This window comes from Calliphora vicina, chromosome 3, assembly GCF_958450345.1.
Source record: "Calliphora vicina chromosome 3, idCalVici1.1, whole genome shotgun sequence".
NCBI lineage: Eukaryota > Metazoa > Arthropoda > Insecta > Diptera > Calliphoridae > Calliphora > Calliphora vicina.
Genome location: NC_088782.1, coordinates 54624898 through 54644741, shown reverse-complemented (window position 1 = coordinate 54644741; position 19844 = coordinate 54624898). Strand labels below are relative to the sequence as shown.

General features: G+C 30.6%; 1 protein-coding gene across 1 annotated transcript in view; it reads right to left on the bottom strand.

Moving 5' to 3' along the window:
• Nucleotides 1–19041, bottom strand: part of ect (ectodermal) — a 34456-nt gene extending 15415 nt beyond the window's left edge. The window contains exons 1-4 of the mRNA XM_065505198.1: nt 18814–19041; nt 13784–13942; nt 11424–11663; nt 10818–10919 (exon numbers count right to left, since the gene is read on the bottom strand). Coding sequence (XP_065361270.1) covers nt 10818–10919; nt 11424–11663; nt 13784–13942; nt 18814–19039 — 727 coding nt within the window. The 5' untranslated portion in view covers nt 19040–19041. The remainder of the gene's footprint in view (nt 1–10817; nt 10920–11423; nt 11664–13783; nt 13943–18813) is intronic.
• Nucleotides 19042–19844: the final 803 nt, after the last annotated feature.

Sequence of the window (19844 nt, the reverse complement as noted above, 5' to 3'; positions counted from 1 at the left end):
TAAAGGGACAAATATAGAACTAACAATGTCCATTTTCTGATATGGTTAATCAGTATTTAACTTTTTAGTACTTCCTGTAAGTAATGCCGATGAATTTTTTTAACATATTTTATAATTTTTTATTTAAAAATAAATGTAAATCTAAATTTTTAATTTATAATAATTTAGCTTTTTTTTGGCTTTTTTTAAAAGCGGTTTAGCTTTTTCTGGCCTTTTTTTGAGGTCAATATAGCTTCTTTTTTTGCCAGCTCCTGGCAACACTGGTTGCCATATTTGACTGTACCTTTAGTTACAGTTTAATTTTTCGCATGAACCGTATTGACGTATGAGTGATATTGAAATCACCATCAATTGAACCAAGTATACTCAGAAATAATACGTACCAGAAATGTCTCTTAAAGAGAAAACTAATTTTCTTCAAAACTTCTGTGTTTTTTGGTTAACAAAATTTGGTATGAATATTTACTCTATCAATTTATAATAATAATTATAATATATTATAATAATTATAATTAATTTAATTTTAAAATATAACATGGTTCAGCAGTTTTTAAAAATTATCATTTCAAAATATAGGAGACTTTTGAAGTTTATTTTTGATTTATAAATAATCAGAGAAGCGTTGTTAGTTTTTGTCCTGGATGGATTAATATGTTTGGAGTGGACTTTAGTATGGCTTATCTATTTAAGGCTCTTAAGCCTTATTTTCTTAAGAATTGAATGCCATTGCTGGATGTGAGACTTCATGAAGAACATGTTACTAATTTTTCCGTTCAATGTTTTTCATTTATTTATCGAAATGTGCGAAATTATTTCAAATTCCTGGAGTTTATATTGGATATTATAGAGCGTAAGCAAGTTGGACAATTTATGGGAAGGGTTGTTTGTGTTTATTGTTCGAGATATTTCGCGGCGTAAATGGACGAGTTAATTTTAGAAAGCAGGATATAAAGATAAAACCATGACAGAGCCACCTATTAAATGATATAGTGGAATATTGTGTTTTGCAATTGCTAAATTTTATATAACCACAACAATTGACTTCGTTTTGGCTAAAACTTTACCAAGTCTCTGAAAATTGTTCCAATTAAGTTGTTTCTCAAGTTACAGCCAATCTCTCAAATCTTATTAAAATATCTTTTTCTGAGGACTATGCACAAATATAGCCCCATTTTCGCCATTCTTTACAGTATAATCTGGGAGTACTTGGAACTAATTTGTGCAACATTTTAACAGGACTGTCGCATCAACATATTTGTGACTGCTCAAATAGTATTCCGGGGGAAATTTGTATGGGGACTAGGTGAAATCATTAAACGATATTGGCCAGAGAGTGTTTGTGGAAATGTCAGCCAGCTACTTTCGTTTGGGTCCGATCGTGTTATCAATAGATATACATACGGGCTGACTTAGCTAGATCGTCTTAGAATTGTTGGAGTACCCAGATGAATATATCGGAATGACATATTTTTTATGCTAGTTATAAAAACTTGGGAAATGCTCATATACTCCTATTTATAGAAAATAAAAGTTAATATCTTTATACATAAATGACAATGTTATTAAAATAAAAACAAAGAGCGAAACAAGTATAAATAATTTGATACAAGTATAAATAATTTATGTAATTATATTTAGATTTAAAGAGAATACCAATTCGTAAGTCTAATTATTGCCATTATCATTAGAATGTTAAATCACTTTGAAACCCAAAAGTATTAAATCTGTTTAAGATATGAACCATTGATATATGACTTTTATGAAGGACTTTCTGGATTACAGCAATATACAAAAATAATACAAAAGTTCTATTTTTAGTTATTTGTAATTTACATTTGACAAAATGTCACATAAACATTGGTAAAGGCTATCTTTGTTGGTTTCATGCTTTCTATAAATAAATAATAATAAATATTTCTTGTAATCAATATATTACTTGTTCGGTGTAACTGTTATCTATATATGTCATATATATTTTTATGTATGAACATTTAATTTTAACATTTCTATTCTATGAATAGAATTGTAACCCTTTTTATTTTTACACAGAAAACTGATTTAATTAGTTTAATGAGTCCTTAAGCTTCTTATAAAGGTCAGTATAATTTGTTGTTCATTTTTGTTTTAATTTCCATGCAGATAATATGAACATAAAAGGCGAAATAATTGAGTTTAAAATTTTTGTGTTAGTAGACATCTAGAAATAAAGTAATATTTCAATTGATTCAATAATGGTGTACATGCTTATACACTATTATTTTATTGAGGAGACGAAATAATGTAACATGTGATATAGTACTATAAATATAGAAAATAGAGCCAAATCGATTAACCTGTTCCGATTCGGCTATAAAGTTTGATCATGCGTTTATAAGAGAAAGAATAATATTCTTATATTTCCCATTTAATTATAAAGAAAACGTAATTTATACTGAAATATCTATAAGATATAATAAATCAGCTATTCGAAGTTCTAAAAATTTAAGAATTTCCCTTTGGGATCCTTTTAAGGCTATCTCTTATTTGAATTTTGCAGATTTCGATAAACTGTACTCTTGTTACTGTATCTCAATTTCAATATGAATAAGTCAAATTCTAATCTTATTTTTTGCGTTTTTTTAGTTCTGAACTTCCAAAATATAATTTTTGTGTAAAAAAGGGAGCAGTATTTGAAGGCATTTGATTTGAATTTTCCTACAATGAAAGTGACAGAACAGAATTTTGCAGACAATTTATGGCCGAGCTCTTGCTGAAGAACGTTTTTGGGAACATGTTGCCTAATTTAAGCAGAACGCATAACTTGTAAGTGTCGATGAACCAGGTAAATCTTTATAGTGGTTATTAAGGCTATAGAGTTCAGTGTAGAGCCTAACAAAATCAAGGAGGCCTTTGAAGATTTAGAATATAGTATACCAATTGTGGACAATATCTTCAAGAGAGATAAAATTCCCCAACCATTATTTAGAGTTGAGTTGGAGCCTGATAATAGAAAACTAAAAGAGAATGAAATTCATCGAATATACTCCATACGGTATTTGTTGAATCGCAGCTTAAGAGTATTTAATAAATTGTCTAACCCTCCCGAATAATTGGGGGAAACTAGGTTGTTTATAATCAAACTTCAAAATACTAGCATAGGACTGAGCTCAAACCTCTTTATTATTTTTATTTGGAGTGGTAGCTCCAGAAATTAGCGGATAGGGACTACAGTTCAGATTTATTGGTTCAACTATTTCGCCTCTTAGCCTCTTTTTTCTTTCTATTAATCTTTTCAGCAATGCATAACCTGGGCAACCGCGAAAATTATCAGAATGATCGCTTCAACGGTTTATAATATCACATTCAGTTGAAGAATGTAAAGTGCAATAGTTCTTCGTGTACCCAAATTCCTGACCATTTCCGCATTGCACAAACTTATTACGTGTAATAGGTTCGTCAACTCTTAACAAGAAAATGAGTCTTTTGAAAATTTATTTCTGGAATGCAAATGGCTTGAACCAGCACAAAGAGTTGTCATATTTTATCAATGAAAACAAATAGACATAATTTTCATATTCCAGGTTTCATATTTCATCTCAGGAATCATCCTGCTGATAGGGCACATGGTGGTACTGGCATTTTAATTAGGAATAGGATTAAACATTATACCCTAGAAGAATTATCCAAAGACTATTTGCAAGCAACATCCATTCGCTTTGAATTCGGAGTTGGAGATTTGACTCCAAGGTCAATATATTGCCCCAAAGATTTTCTGAGAATCAGGAACATTTTGAAGAATTTTTTAACACACTACGGCATCGTTTTCTGGCTAAGTATTAGGGGTCCAATTCCAAAGGCAGACAATTGTACAGGACTCTAGTTGATCGAAAAATGTCTTAGATTTTATATCACCTGGTCAACCTACTTATTGGCCTTCTGATCCAAGAATAAATTCTGATCTAATAGATTTTCCCATATCAAGGAATTTAAATTGAAATTCTATTGCTGCAGACATATCATACGTACTATCTTCTGATCATTCTTCCGTTATACTAAACTATTACGGTCAATATCCATCGTCTCATATAAAAGTTTCACTGTTTAAGACTGATTGGTTGAAATATAAAAAATACATAAGCAGCCATATCCACACTAACTTTAATATAGAGTGTGAGGCGCCTATTAATTTCTGTATTAAAACTATAGTACATTTTATGTTTAGGAGGCGTTTGACACTTAGAGTGGTCCAAGGTCCAAAAGATTAGAGACTTGAAGTCTCTAATACAATTGTTGATATCAACATTCTATAGACTCCTCCCCGAAAAGAGGAGATGTAGAAGAGATCTGCAAGTAAGATACTAAAAGGAGCCCTTCATTCGGAAGAGGATCGTAGAAATCTAAACTATATTGAAAGTTTAACCAGTACCAAGCACAAAAACTTCTACCTTTGGAAAGCAACTAATAACATTAAGCAACCGAAAGAGGGTCAAAGTCCGATAAGATAACCTGATGGTACCTGGGCACGTAGTGCAAAGGATTTTGTATCATGGGAGTTATCTATTAACATAGAAACAGACCATGAACTAATCAATGTTCTAGAAGATGTTCAGAAAATCAGATGTTTAAAAAATAAAGCAAAACATGAATTTTGAATTTAGAAACATGAAATATTTTTTTAATGAAAGAGATAAAATTCGATACTGAAATAATTAATTGTTTAAAATATTTAAAGAATAAACGAATGAAGTGCTAATTGTTGTGTCCAACTCAAAAAACATTTCTTGATTTAACATGCTACATTTTACGCATTAAAAATCAAAACGTGGTCGGTTGTAAACGAGATAAAATCATATTTTTTCTTCACGGTTTTTATACGTATTATTCAATTTTTGGTTTTGATATTTCTGTTTGACATACAATTGACAAATCTCCCTAGTGCTGCTATTCTGTAGCATCATTGTACCATGATTACAATCACAGATGACAACTAGATAGGTAACTGAGAGCATAAACCTAAGGCTGTTGTCAAAAACTTAATTCATGAGAATTTATTGCAATGCATTTTGTTATTGTGAAAAAAGGCATTTTTTTATGACTTTCATTGACATTTCTCTCTCCTTCCGTTTGGGTTTCCAGATTTCAAAATTAAATTATCTTTATTTGTTACTTAAAATTTAAAAGAACAATATTTTGTTTTGAGAAAATTAAAAGAATTTCATACAAATATTTAGTGTCATGGCGAAAAGTATTTTTGCCTTCAAAAGATAGACAAACCGACGGCGATCGTTTTTGAGTTTCATAAGGAATCAAAATATACATACATACATATATATAAGTTATGGGATCTGCAACCAACATTCGATGTATCGTGTTTGATACAAAACTCAAAACTAAGATTGTCTTTAAAGAAATTATAGACGAAGTGGGAAATATGCATACTTATGCAAATTTCAGCAAATATGAAAAAAAAGCTTGAGTTTTTTACAAAGGAATTTAGGGTTATCACAATGGCCCTAAAAGCCTTTGAGTGAACTCCTTAATAATGATGCACACAAACTATTACAAACAAGTAAGAGTACTATATCCGGCCGTGCCGAATCTTAAATACTCTCCACCTAAATATGACGGTATAACAACTGAAATAATATAACAATTGTTAGTAAGACTAGTTTACGCAGAAATAATTCAGCAATTTATAATTGAAATTCCTATTAGAACGTATGAAATTTAACAATTTATATACTTAATAATAAGTTAATACGTTTGGATTAACATTTTTCCTTTTTAACCTCAAGCGAAGATTATTTACTGAAGAAAGAGATTATAAAAAAGGGTATACAAATATATTTAGACAAATTTCAAGATATTGAATTGTGGGACTTATATGGGAGATATGACCTATTATGAGTCGATTGTCATAAAATATTTTAAAGTTATTTTTAATCTATTTATATGGGAGCTGTTGCCAAATATGGACCGATATTCACAAAATTCAGTAGTATGATTTTAAAAATTACTGATCTGTGTACTATTTTGGTTCAATATATGGAACCTATGACCTATTATGGGCCTAAGTATTTGAGTGCTATTTAAGTACAATTTAATATAAACAACGCCATTAACAAGAGTGGACCTTATATGGGAGCTATGCCGAATTATGGACCAATATTTAAAAAATCGTGTAGTACGATTCTTGGATACAAATTACTGATCGGTGTAAAATTTTGGTTCAGTACAGATTATTTTGGATATTTGTGAAGGTTAATGTGTTTTCCGGAAGTGGTTCTTATATGGAGGCTATGACCAATTATGGGGCTATCATCGTAACATTTGGTACATCGATTTTTGTATATATTAAACAAATTTGTTTCGAATTTCAAATTGATAAATATATTTGTAAGAAATTTATGAGGAGTTTAGTGATTTTCGGTAGTGGACCTTATATGGGAGCTATGGTTAAATATGGACCGATATTCACAGTAGTATGATTGCTGGATACAAATTACTGATCTGTGCGTAATTTCATTATACCCTACACCACCATAGTGGGGAGGGTATAATGCGTTTGTGCAGATGTTTGTAACGCCCAAAAATATTAGTCTAACACCCACCTTAAAGTATACCGATCGACTTAGAATCACTTTCTGAGTCGATTAAACGATGTCCGCCCGTCCGTCCGTCTGGTCGGCTGGCTGGCTGGCTGTTCATGTAAACCTTGTGCGCAGAGTACAGGTCGCAATTTTGAAGATATTTCGATGAAATTTGGTACATATTATTTTTTCGGTTCAATAGGATCAAGCCTATTGAAACTGCCTGAAATCGGTCCACTATTTCACCTAGCCCCCATACAAATGTCCTCCCGAAATTGGACTTTATCGGTCATAAATGTTTAATTTATATATGTATCTCCACAAATTCCGCTCCAAATAAGTTTTATATACACAAAATTCATGTCACCAAATTTTGTTACGATCGGTCCATAATTAGTGATAGCTCCCATATAGACCCGCTTCCGAAAATCACTTTAACGTGCATAAATCGCTTAAAAATGTTGGTATACACACAAAATTCAACATACTTAACTTTAATATAGACATAAATCACATGACCTAATTTCATGGTGATTGGTCCATAATTGGTCATAGCCCCCATATAAGGCCCACTTCCGAAAAGCACTCAAAAATATAAATTATTGAAATTTTAAAAGAAAAATGTTTTTGCTCTTTTACTTAGTGTAGGGTATTATATGGTCGGGCTTGACCGATGGTCAAATATGGACCGATATTCACAAAATCCCGTAGTATGATTTCTAAATATAGGAGAAATCATTGACCGATTCCTATAACTTTTACCAGAGTTAGTCTTTTAATATAAAAATAACGTGTGTAATATTTGATGGTATTATATGCTATATATTTGCACATATAACAAAAACAATTTTAAAATTATAATGTTTTTTTTAGGTTGTCTCACATTTTGGTTCATAACTCTGACTAGAATTTCATAAGGATCAATATTATATATACTTTGTTGGGTCTCAGATGAATATTTCTCAATGTTACACACGGAATGACAAACTTATATATACCCTCATTCACCACTTATGGTGGTGGAGGGTATAAAAATTCCTAGTTAATATGTTTCTATTTATTTTTGCTTTTAAAAAATAATTAAATATTTTCTAAAAAACTAATTGAATAATAGTCTAGCATAAATAAAAAGACTCCCAAGAAAAATAACTTAAACAATTAAAGCTGTAACAAATAGCAAACATTTAACCATTTACCATAAACCAAATAAATACTTACTTTTAGGGAAAAGATTTGAGAAAGAAAATAGGCGTAGTTTAGAAATGAAAATAAAGAAAGAGGCGTAAAAGTGACAATTACAAAGTGATTTAAAAATAAACAACAAATGAAAACTACAAGAATTAGCTACAAATGATAGATGATAGATGTAAAGACGGAAAATGGAAAATAAATGAGGTTTTAATTTTTTTTTTACAAACAAACGCTTGAAAAATACACGCAGCCAATTAAGGATTTTCTTCCTTTGTTTCTTTACTAAACCACGCCTTCTTTTTCAGTTCAGTTCTTTACTTTTTTTTGTTTGTTATTCCATTTAAATTAATATAAATAAAACACATCATTTTATAATATTCATTTCATTTTCTTTTTTAATTCTTCAAATGTTTGTTTTGTATTTTTTCCAAAAAAAAAAAAATATATAGAATAATATTCAACGGATTTTTTCCATTTTTAAATTTACAACAAAATAAACTTATAAGGACAATTACAATTTTTCTTTTATTTGTTTGTTTGTTTTTTTGTGTGTGTTTTGTTTTAAGGTGCTTTACAGGAAATACAGTGAAAAAAAAACAATGTCTGAAAAATGTTTTGTTGTTTTTGTTGTTGTAGTTTGTGTGGTTGTTGTTTTTGTTGTGTTTGATTTTAAATGGCGAAGGGATGGTGCAGATATATGTGTAAAATTTTGTTTTTGAATGCAAAAATAACAAACAAATTCCGGCGGGTATTTGTAAAAGTGTTTACAAAAGAAAAATTCATAAACATCATATATAATCAGGCCTATTCCAGCAAAAGCGTTTTATTTTTTTGAAAGAAAAACTTGATTATTTCAAATGAATAGAGACAAATGTACAAACACTATTAAAGGATCAAGGAAAAATTTTTACTTTGAATAAGGTTTTGATTTTATTATTTGAAATGAGTCTTTTCGAGCATTATAAAGATCTTAGACAAATATTTAACTAAAAAGTAAATTATGAAAATATACTTTGTTTGGAATAAGGCTGAACATCATATAATCAGCCCTATTCCAGCAAAAGCTTTATAAAGAAATTTTATTCATTTAAATGAGTAAAGACATTAAAATATTTATACAAACACTATTAGAGGTTCAAATAAAAATCGTCACTGTGATTAAGATTTTAATTTAATGATTTTAAAAGGGTCTTATATTGGACTCATTTGCAAAATTCCGCTACTAATCGTTAGTTATTAGGATCTTAATTAAATATTTAAATTTAAATCTAAAATTTTGAATACAAAAGTAAACTTTGTTTGGAATAGGGCAGAACAACAACATATGGAACAGCCCTGTCCCAGATAAAGTTGCAAAAAATAAATTTAATTATTTTAAATGATTAGAGGATCAAGCTAAAATTACTACTGTGATTAAGCTTTGGATTTAATGATTGAAAAACAGTCTGAATTTTCGGATTCATTTGCATAATGCCACTCCTGTTTCTCAGTTAAAACGACCAAAAACAAATACCTAAATTTTTATTAAAAAAGTACACTTTTTTGGAATAGGGCAGATTATAAGGATACCATTTCTGTAGCTATTACACACGAATTTTTCAAGCGTTTATCATGGCATCCCTTGCACCCAACAGAATTATAGACATGTTAAATTTATTTTCGTATTTTTTTTCTTTTAATAGTTAACTGATAGACAGACAGTTAGATAGATATTTAGACAGATAGTTGGAAAGACAGATAGAGATAGATATTGAGAAATACATAGATAGACAGACAGATGTTTTTTTCAAAGTTTTTAGCTGTATTTTAAAATCGAACTACATTTTACAAAACAATAAATTTATAAATGTATATGAGTGTTATAGTTAAATGTGAGTGTAAAATTTTGTAGGTGGAATAAAGTGTATGTTGTTTTCTTTTTTTGGTGAAAAATAAAATAAAAAATAAATAAATTATAAATATCAATAAATAAATAAATTAAATAAATACAAATAAATTAAACTATAAATTAAGCCATTGTTTGTTTGAAATTTTCAAAAATGTGTTTTTGTTTTCTTAAGATTTTTCTTGTTTAGATCTTTTTACAAAATCTTTACAATAAATAGGCCTTTACTAACGATACCAACTAACATTGCTGAACCGTAAGATAAATTTACAGTTAAGCAAAGTTCTAAGACCGTTGTAATAATAAAGGCATTTTATGATAGATAGATAATTAAATACATATATAAATAAAGTCATAAATATATAGTATATATAAATTTAGTTACATACTTTCAACAATTTGTGCTTTTAAAAGTAAAAAAACTAGTGAATGAATAGTTTGTTGGTTTGTTTTAACCGTGACTTTCTTTTTACAAATACGAATACAACAAGTATTTTTTCTTTTTTTTTACAATTTTCCAACAATTTGTATTGTTGCAAATTTTCAACAAGTTTGTGCAAATGACAATAGTCGTCCGTGTGTTTTACATACAAAAACAAAAAAAAGGTGGAAAAAGTAATATTTTTTGTTTTTATTTTTTTTTTTGTTTGCTAATGTGCAGATTTTTGTTTGAAGTTAGTTTTCTTTTATAGTTTGACTAGCACCAAACTCGTTATCATAATCAGTTAACTACTTTAAAAGGAAAACAATAGTTTTTGTTTATTTTCAGTTTAACCCGAAAAACTATTACAATAAACTTTCTTTTCTTTATACATTTAAAACCAAAAAATAAAAAAAAGATCACAAAAAACAAAGTCAAACTTGTCAAAAAATCAAAAGTCTTTTTTTAGTCCTTTACGTTAAAAGTTTAACAGGAAGCATCATTAGGTCCTTGTGAATTCAAATAAATATTATTAATTATCTAAGTTAACTTTAAATGGGTAAGAATTTGTAACAGAGAGAGAGCGAAAGAGTTTGAGTTTTGAAAAGTCCTTTTGAGGTCGTTTGTGTTTCGGAATTTGCTGTAGAGGGGCTTTAATGTTTCAACGATTTTTTACTCTTCAAAGCACTTGTTGATTTTTTGCTGCTGGTTTTTAAAGCAGTTGTATGTTTCTTAGATGTTTTAGACTCACGTGCTTCACGTCTAGCTTCAATCACATCGTCACCAATAATATCATCATCGTCGTCATCTTCATCGTCGTCAGCATCATCGTCATCTTCGCCTGTTAGGGCACCTGTAATATCATCGACTCCATCATCAATATCATCATCATCTTCTTCATCATCATCATCATCCTCGTCCTCCTCATTATCCTTCACCTTATTAGCAACAGCTGCTGCCTTCTTGGTATCTGTTACCGCAGCTGTAGCAGTCGCTAATACTGTTGCTGGACTTTGAGTTAAACTGGGAGTCTGATTTAAATTATTGTTTTTATTAGTATTACTACTGGATGTTTGAATGACATTTGGTGTAAGTTTCACAGTGTCTGGTTGATTGTTTGTTATGATCTGTTGTTGTACATTTTGTTGTTGTTCATGTTTTTTTTGTTGTTGTGTATGAGTTTGATCTGTACTAATAATGCTACCATCTGAACTACTACTACTACCACTGATGTGACTGTTATCATTATTATCATTAATAATATCGCTACCACTACTAATTATACTACTACTACTACCACTGATACCATCTACAATGCTATTGCTAGCATCTTCATCATAAAAAACATTTTGTTCACCTTCGTTGTTGTTGCTGCTGCTAGAGGGTGCCACTTCATTGTCGGCTGTATTACCCTGGGCTAAGGGTTCATTGGCATTGCCACTTTCGGCGGGTAAATCGACACCATCGGAAATACCGGCGGAAGCGGCTTGACCAGCTGGAGCAAGCTCTTCAATTGGTGCGGCGGGAGCAGCGGCTACAGTATTTTGTACACTGGCAGCGGGTTCTTCGTCATCATCGTCTTCATCATCATCTTCATCTGCAAGGGGAAAAAAGAAATGTTTTTATTACAATTTTAGAAGTTATTGGGGTTAAAAGAATGTTGTTTTATATATTTCTTTGTTTAAAAAACCTAACAGAAACTGCGAAGATATTTGGTTTGTCTGCTGAAATAACCAAAGTCTTTGGCGGGAATCTAACCCACAACCCTCATACTGATACGGTATTATCTAGACTATCTGAGTAGGGATCTAATTGTGCTGTAGCAATAGAATTAGATCAACACATGTTGTATAAAACCAGTTTGTACGAATTACTCAAAAGCGTTTAAAGTGACTACACTCTAGATTACTTAGAGACACTTGAGTGACAATTGTTTTCACGCTAGATTACCTGGGATGTATAAAGTAACCAATTGTCTTCTCTCTGCACTACAAAGATCACATACGTGTCAAATGACCCAAAATATATATTGTAGTCAGCCAAGTGATAAGACATTAGTGTCAATTACTGTCTATAAGGGATAAATTGACTTGTTTAACTGCTGGGTGTATATTTTGGATAATCTGTTAAGCAAGTAGTTAATGTATCCCTTATAGAGAGAAATTGTCACTAATATCTGGTCACTTGGCTGACCCAAATTCGGGTCATTTGACACTTATGTTCTTTTTGTAGTACAGAGAGAAGTCAATCGGTTACTTAATACATCCCAGGCAGTCTAGCGTGAAGTTAATTGTCACTATTTGTGCTGCAATTTTTTGGTTCTAATTTGTACACATTGGTTTTATACAATTTGTGTTGATATAATTCTCATACAGTTCATTTTCTTTTAGCAAGTATACTGACATCCCATGTTACCTAGCGTGAAGTCAATTGTCACTAAAGTGTATCTAAGTAATCTAGAGTGTAGTCACTTTAAACGTTTATTTTGTACTGCACTTTAAAAAGTCGTTATTTTACCAACCAGTATTAATCTATTGGAGAGTTGTCAGAGGAAGGTTGTTTATCACTTAAGTGTCTCTAAGTAATCTAGAGTGTAGTCACTTTAAACATTTGTTTTGTGCTGCACTTTAGGAAGTAGTTATTTTACCAATCAGTAGTAATCTATTGGAGAGTTGTCGGAGGAATGTTTTTCTAAAAACAATCGGTTATTGGACTGTCCATGAGATGTCTTTCTACTGTCTGTTTGAGGTCATTTAGCATCCAAACATGTTATAATAACTAGTTATGGAGCTGGTTAAGTAACTAGTTTAGTAGCTGGTAATTTAACTGACTCTATGAAACCGGTATGTGAATACAATGCGTTGACTACTTCGGACCAGCTATCTGAATGTCTCATTGTAATCTAGAGTGTAGTCACTTTTGTTAGTCAAATTAGTTTTGTGCTGCAATTTAGAAAGTAGTTATTTTACTAATCAGTAGTAATCTACTGGAGAGTTGTCGGAGGAAGGTTTGAATAAAAACAATCGGTTATTGGACTGCCTATGAGATGTCTTTTTAACTGTCTGTTTGAGGTAATTTAGCACCCAAACATGTTAAAATAACTAGTAATGTAGCTAATCAAGTAAGTAGCTAGTAAGGAAACTGACGCTATCTAACCAGTATGTGAATTCAATGCGTTGACTACTTTGGAGCAGCTAACAGACAGTCTCATAGTAATCCAAAAGGTTCAATTGACCCTCTTCTCATAGTAATCCAAAAGGTTCAATTGACCCTCTTCTCATAGTAATAGAAAAGGTTCAATTGACCCTCTTCTTAGGACATGCACGATTTAAACTAACTGGTCGAATAGCTAGTTATGTAACTATTTGTCACCCCAAATGATAGGTAAAGTCAATAGTTGGGGACAGTCTTCTGAAACTGCTGGGATATTAAATATACATATATATAATTACTTAGGCATGAAATTAAATTAATTACTACTAGACAAATTGCCAAGTGCTGCAACTATCTTAATATAATATTGTATTTAATTATAACTTGAAATTTGAGTGACCAGTAACAATTAAAACGTCACTACATTCCCCTACAATTTTCGATTAATGTTGCCTAACTAATATCTAAACAGGAATTGTGTCTACATACAAACGTTTCTTTCTCATTCTAACAATACCAAATAAAAATTGTCAATTTCACATATTTATGTATACAACAACTTACCACCTAAGATATCATCGAATAATCTATCCAAGTAATCATCATCATCATCATCTTCTTCATCATCATCATCGGCTCCCGAATTGGGGGCAGCTTGACCTTGTGGTCTATCTTCTTCCTCCTCATCGTCATCATCCTCATCATCATCGTCATCCTCGTCATCTGAAAGCCCCGAAATAAAGAGAACTGTGTTATTCATGCATAGAAGTAACACATGAAAAAGAAAAAAGAATGCAAAAAAAAATATTATGGGCCACACAGAAAAAAACACACAGACAAGAGACACTTTCTCAGTTATACAGACACCAATTTATGTTTATCCAACTAACTGACTGAAGGACTAAGTGTGACGAAAACAGAAATACAAACATACATATGTACATATGAAGGTATTTATGGAGGGACAGTCAGTCGGATATACAAAACATACATACGTATAGACACCAAATCAACAAAAATAGTTTTAGAAATCTAGTTAGATGGTGTATTTGGCAGAAAACTCTCTTAACATCAATTGTGATTTAAATGCTGAGATGCGTAGAATACATAGATACGTTATAGAGGTGCTGGTTGTGTTGGCAATAAGTGAATATTACTGCCAGATTTTTTTCTAGTTTTTTTTACGTTGTAAAGTTGTGGTTTCGCTCGTTTCATTACGTAGTTATGTTATACAATACTACTACTAAAGAGGTGGAAAAAAGAAAGAAATTACATATACATACATAAAAGAACGAAGTGCGTAAATGGTCTACCCAAGATTCCTTACAAATCCAAGTACACTAGAGCTGCCCTTAAAAAAATGATTTGCTTTGTTTAGCCAATCTTTATTATTTAGTATCTAAAACTAACTGCTGCAAAATTTGAGGAGGATTGAATAACTACAACCCATGCCGACCAATCGCTTGATAGTTGTGAAATTGTGTAAACCATAGTCTTTTTTTGTTATTTAAATAATATGATTTTAAAAGTCTCAAATAAATATTATTTTCTAGAGAAATTTGTCTTTCTAACAAGGTATAAAACATTAATTTCAAATGAAAAATACCAAAGTTATGCAAAAACTACTAACTCAAGCTAAATTTTACCCACATTTCTGTGTAAGAAATTGATATTTACACAATTTTTGCATGCAATGCAAAAAATGCGCGGGAAAATGCTAATAATTTAGATATTTTTTTTTTGCTTTGAGTTGAATGTTTTATGCATTGTTGGAAAAATAAATTCCTGTGGGAGATAAGATGTATTTCAAATGTTTAAAAAAAAATGTTTTAAAAGGACAATATTTAAGAAAATGCAATTTTACAATATTCAATCGGTCAGCTAGTTTTAGTTAATCAAATAAGAACAAAATAAGACCAAGCCGAAATTCATTTTTTAAGGGCAGATCTAATGCACTCATATATATTCACACACGCATACAAGCTCATTGTTGAAGTACTCGTTGTTTGTTTTCCACTTTATGGTTGCGGTTACACACTTTGCTTATTCTACACCATTTCAAATTGTCATTTATCTGGGAATGATTATTCTGATTTTTCCAATATAAAATTCAGTCGGAAAGTTAATCACTAGTATAGTAACCAGTACATAAAGCACCGAACATTTTTATCAGAAACACCATTTCAAATTGTCATTTATCTGGGAATGATTATTCTGATTTTTCCAATATAAAATTCAGTCGGAAAGTTAATCACTAGTATAGTGACCAGTACATATAGCACCAAACATTTTTATCAGAAAACAGCTTAAAACGTTAAATGCCCTTTTTGTGCAAAGCCAAAGATAATGCTGGTTTGAAATCGTATAAAGTTCAAAGAGTTCCAGATCGCAATACGGTAAAGAACTTAGTAGCAAAAGAACTAGAGGAAAAATCCAAAAATATAAAAAATATAGCTGTTGTGTGATGGAACTTATTTTCACAACTTCCGGGTCAAGATTTTTATGTGGCGATGGACGAGGTAAGGTTCAGTGGACAGAAAAACGAACAAAATTCTTTAATAAGTTGCTTGTGTGGCAAGCTCCTTGCAGTTGTGGCATAAAAAGCCAATAATTGTGACATCAGGGACGATAAACACAGAAATATATATTATGGAGTGTCTACAAAAACGGCTTTTACCTTTCTTAAAACAGAGTGCCTTCATATTTCTTTTCCGATTTGGCCAACTGTTCGGAACTTCAGCCTATGAAAAGCTATTGGGCTTTTGTAAAAAAAGTCTATTAAATATTTAGAAGACTTTTGATTGTCAAAACATATGGTTTTCTTTAATACGATATCCTACGAAGGCGTGAGAGCAAGAGAATAAAAGCCATTATCGAAAGACATTGGTAAAGCGATAACGAGAGAAGAATTATGGATCCCTGTAATACTGCTATCCAAATCCAGCAGAAATAGTTGTACAACCTCCAAAGCATATTTTTATGAGAGAAAACTTGTTGATATTCGGAGAATTATAATGCAGGGTAGTTATATGACATAATGCTCTCGAAACGAAACGTGCCGAATCCAACAGAACATGTTCTCTTGTATTTCGCAGTAAAAAGTCATCCGATTTGTATTGTTAGTAGAGAAAACTTGTTGATATTCGGAAAGTTATAATTGATCAACAAATGCATACACTTTTGGTTGTCAAAACTATTGCTATGGGTTACAATCGTCAGTCGCTCAAAAAGTATTGTGTAAAAGGTCCAAAATCACAGTGATCAAAAGATATCGGTAAAATGTTAATATTTGAGTGCCCCAATAGATTAGACATTATGCTGGACTATAAATCTGGGGGTTGTGGGTTCGATTCCCGCCACAGACTATGGGTGTATATGCAGACAAAAATTTTTTGCAATAATAATGCACCACAAATGGGATATGCAAAATCCAACAAAACCTGTTATCTTCTGAGCGAAACAACGAAACAGATGCACCGAAATAAATCGTTAAGAGGGAAACGTATATCATATTCGGAAAATTATAATGAGAGATCATTATATGATTTATTGAGGAATTTTCGAATGATGCTAATTGATTTTATACATTAAATATTGCGTACAAATTTTAATGCCGAAAACTTGTTCTTGTAATACAAAATATTGCAGCATTAATTGCAATCGAGAATCGCTCAAAAAGTGCTTGTGTATTTTGTTCTAAGGAGATCGTAGTGCCATCAAAACATGTTCTCGCACAAGCACTTGAAAACATTTAGAACAATGATCGGCACTCATAGCCACCATGAGTCCGAAACAGATTATTGATCATATTTTAAAGCAATTCGCGAAATTTTAGGGAATATCGATATAAGCTTTATGGTCAAATTGTGATGGCATGATCATTTTATTTTTAACAAGAGCAATTGACTTTTGTCAATTATTAATAAATCTTAAATCATAAATATCGATAAAATTGAGAAAAGGAGCTGAATCAGACAAAACATGTTGCTGCACTAGGCTCTTTGAAGCATTTAGATCAGTGATCCACACTCAGAGCCACCGGGGGATGAACAAGATCGGATAATATCTTGAAAACAATGAAATTCATAGAAATTGTCAAATAAGAGGCAATAATCACAATCATTAACTGATGAGATTAAAACAGAGAAAGAAATATGTTATTTTAATCTACGTATATTTTTTAAGAAAAGCAATCGTCTATTAAGCTTCTTTATTAGAGTAGGAAAAAAATTTTTTGAAAAAGAAAAAAATTGTTGTTCAAAATGAAGAGTATTTTGAAACACACTAAAGTCATCTTCTATGATTTTTATTTTGGGTTATTTCTTTTTCTCCGGATATAAGTAACTATTAACCCTCGTATTAATTTAGAACTGAATGCAAAAGCTTTATTTATTATTTTCTTTTGCTTAAAAAAAAATTCAAAATTGATGGCAATTGAATTTTCTACCCCGATTGTTATTGACTATTAATAATTCCTGTAGGAAATGGTGTACAGAGTAAAGTGTATGAGAAAATTACAAATGAATGTATATAACGGATTTTGGTTGATACTAGACACACATAACCAAAAGGGAAAAAGGAATTTTTTTTGTTGCAAATATGGTGTCATTATCCTTAGATTATTACACTTATACATAAACATACATATAAGTATTAAGCATACCTCTCTTTCTACACACAAAAATAATACAAGTAATGTAAGAAGGATATTTAAAATTGCGTTAGAGAGTGCTTACAAATACCAATGAAATTGGAGTTATATTAAGATCGAGTACACAGAATATTTCAAATTAGTGTGTGTTTGATACTTAAGGAAGTTTTTAAATGAAAATCCATTTAATATTTATATGGGAATAAGGATTTGTTTAATAAGGGTTTGGTTTCAATAAATAATTGTGTAACGGGTATAAATTACAACGAATGATGATGTTTCTGTTGCTTTTACTTATGAGGAATATAGGGCCGCTCGTGTGTATTTTTAATGTTATTTTCATCTGCTTAGTATTGAGATGATAAAATTGTATTATTCTTAATTAGTTACTTCTAATGAGTTAATGAAAATTTAGTTTTTCATTGCGTGTGTGAACAGTTAATTAAATAAAAGGTAATACTAGTGCATGTGTTTAAAGTTCTACACAGAGAAAATTATTTCATTATATCAATTAAATTTGTAAACAAACGAATAATTTAAAAATGGCTTAAAACTTGTTGTGGGTTATCCAAATTTTGTCGGTATGAAAAAAATATTGTAGCCACCTTCAAAATATTCATTGATTGCTTACAAATTCGTTAGACTCAACAAAACTTTTCTCTCTGTCCATTTTATACTTATATTATCTGTTGCTTTTTATCTACTTTTAAAGAAAAGATAGTTTTTTTTTTGTGTGTGTTGCTATTAAGGCACAGAATTAAAGAATACACATTATGTGAAACTATGCTACAAAAAAGTAATGAGATAGATTATTATCATTGTTTTTTTTTCATTTTCCATGTTACCAGAAACCTTATTTTTTTTGTTCAAATGTCTAAAGAAAACATTTAAAGGTAGGAAGTAAAAAAGAACTTGAAACTTATAATTGAAAAGAAAACCTCACCATCATCATCGTCAATTAGATCTCCTAGATCAGGTTCATCGTCATCATCATCCTCATCATCATCATCTTCGTCGGCGGCCTGTGCGGCAGGAGCAATTTCATTGACACCGGTAGCCTGTTGGCGCGCCAAAGCACGTTCCTGACGTTCGACTAGTTTTACGGGTGAAGCTTGAGCTTGTTGCAGTAATAGTACACTAAGTACACACAGTAAAATAACAAATTTCATTGTGATCTAAAATTGAAGAATGAAAAAAAAAATAAAAATAAATTATTTTATAACTTCATATTTCAATTAAATTTAGTTTAATAGAATGTTATAGAATTAAATTCATTGTATCATGTCTGTAATTTCTTTAAAAGAAATTGTATTGCAATACACCTATTAAAGGCTTAATCTTTAAAGCTCTAATGAAAATATTTATATATTTTTTTTTAGTTTTCTGCATGTAACCACATTTATACCAGTGTAAATTTATATATTGAGTGCATATTTTTTCGTATTCCCCTATGAATGTTAATAAATACAAATTCTGTGGTAAAATTTGTAGGTACGAGTATTATTTTGGTTTTAACTTAAAAAAGCATAAATCAATTTATTAGTTAGCACTTGCAGAATTGCTAGTTACCCTATAAACTAACTATTTACCATGCAAGTATATGCTAAGCTTTTGTGCAAATTTAGTTTCTCTTAAAACTTAGTTAAGTTTGCGAAAGCTCAGTTTCACTAAACTTTTAATGAATACAGTAAAAGCTTTATATAAAATAATACAATCTAAAGCTTAATTAAACTAAAAACTTAAACTGAAAGTTTAGTGATATTAAAGAAAGCCTTAAACGATGTATGAAAAAAGTTTCTGAAAGGTTAGTTCCATTACAAGTTTAGTGATATTAATGAAAGCTCTAAATGAGACTTCAAAATGTATGAAAACAATTAACTTAAGCTTAGTTCCATTATAAGTTTAGTGCTGTTAATGAAAGCTCTGAACTAGTCTTCAAAATGTATGAAAACAGTTTCAAAAAATTTAAAGCTT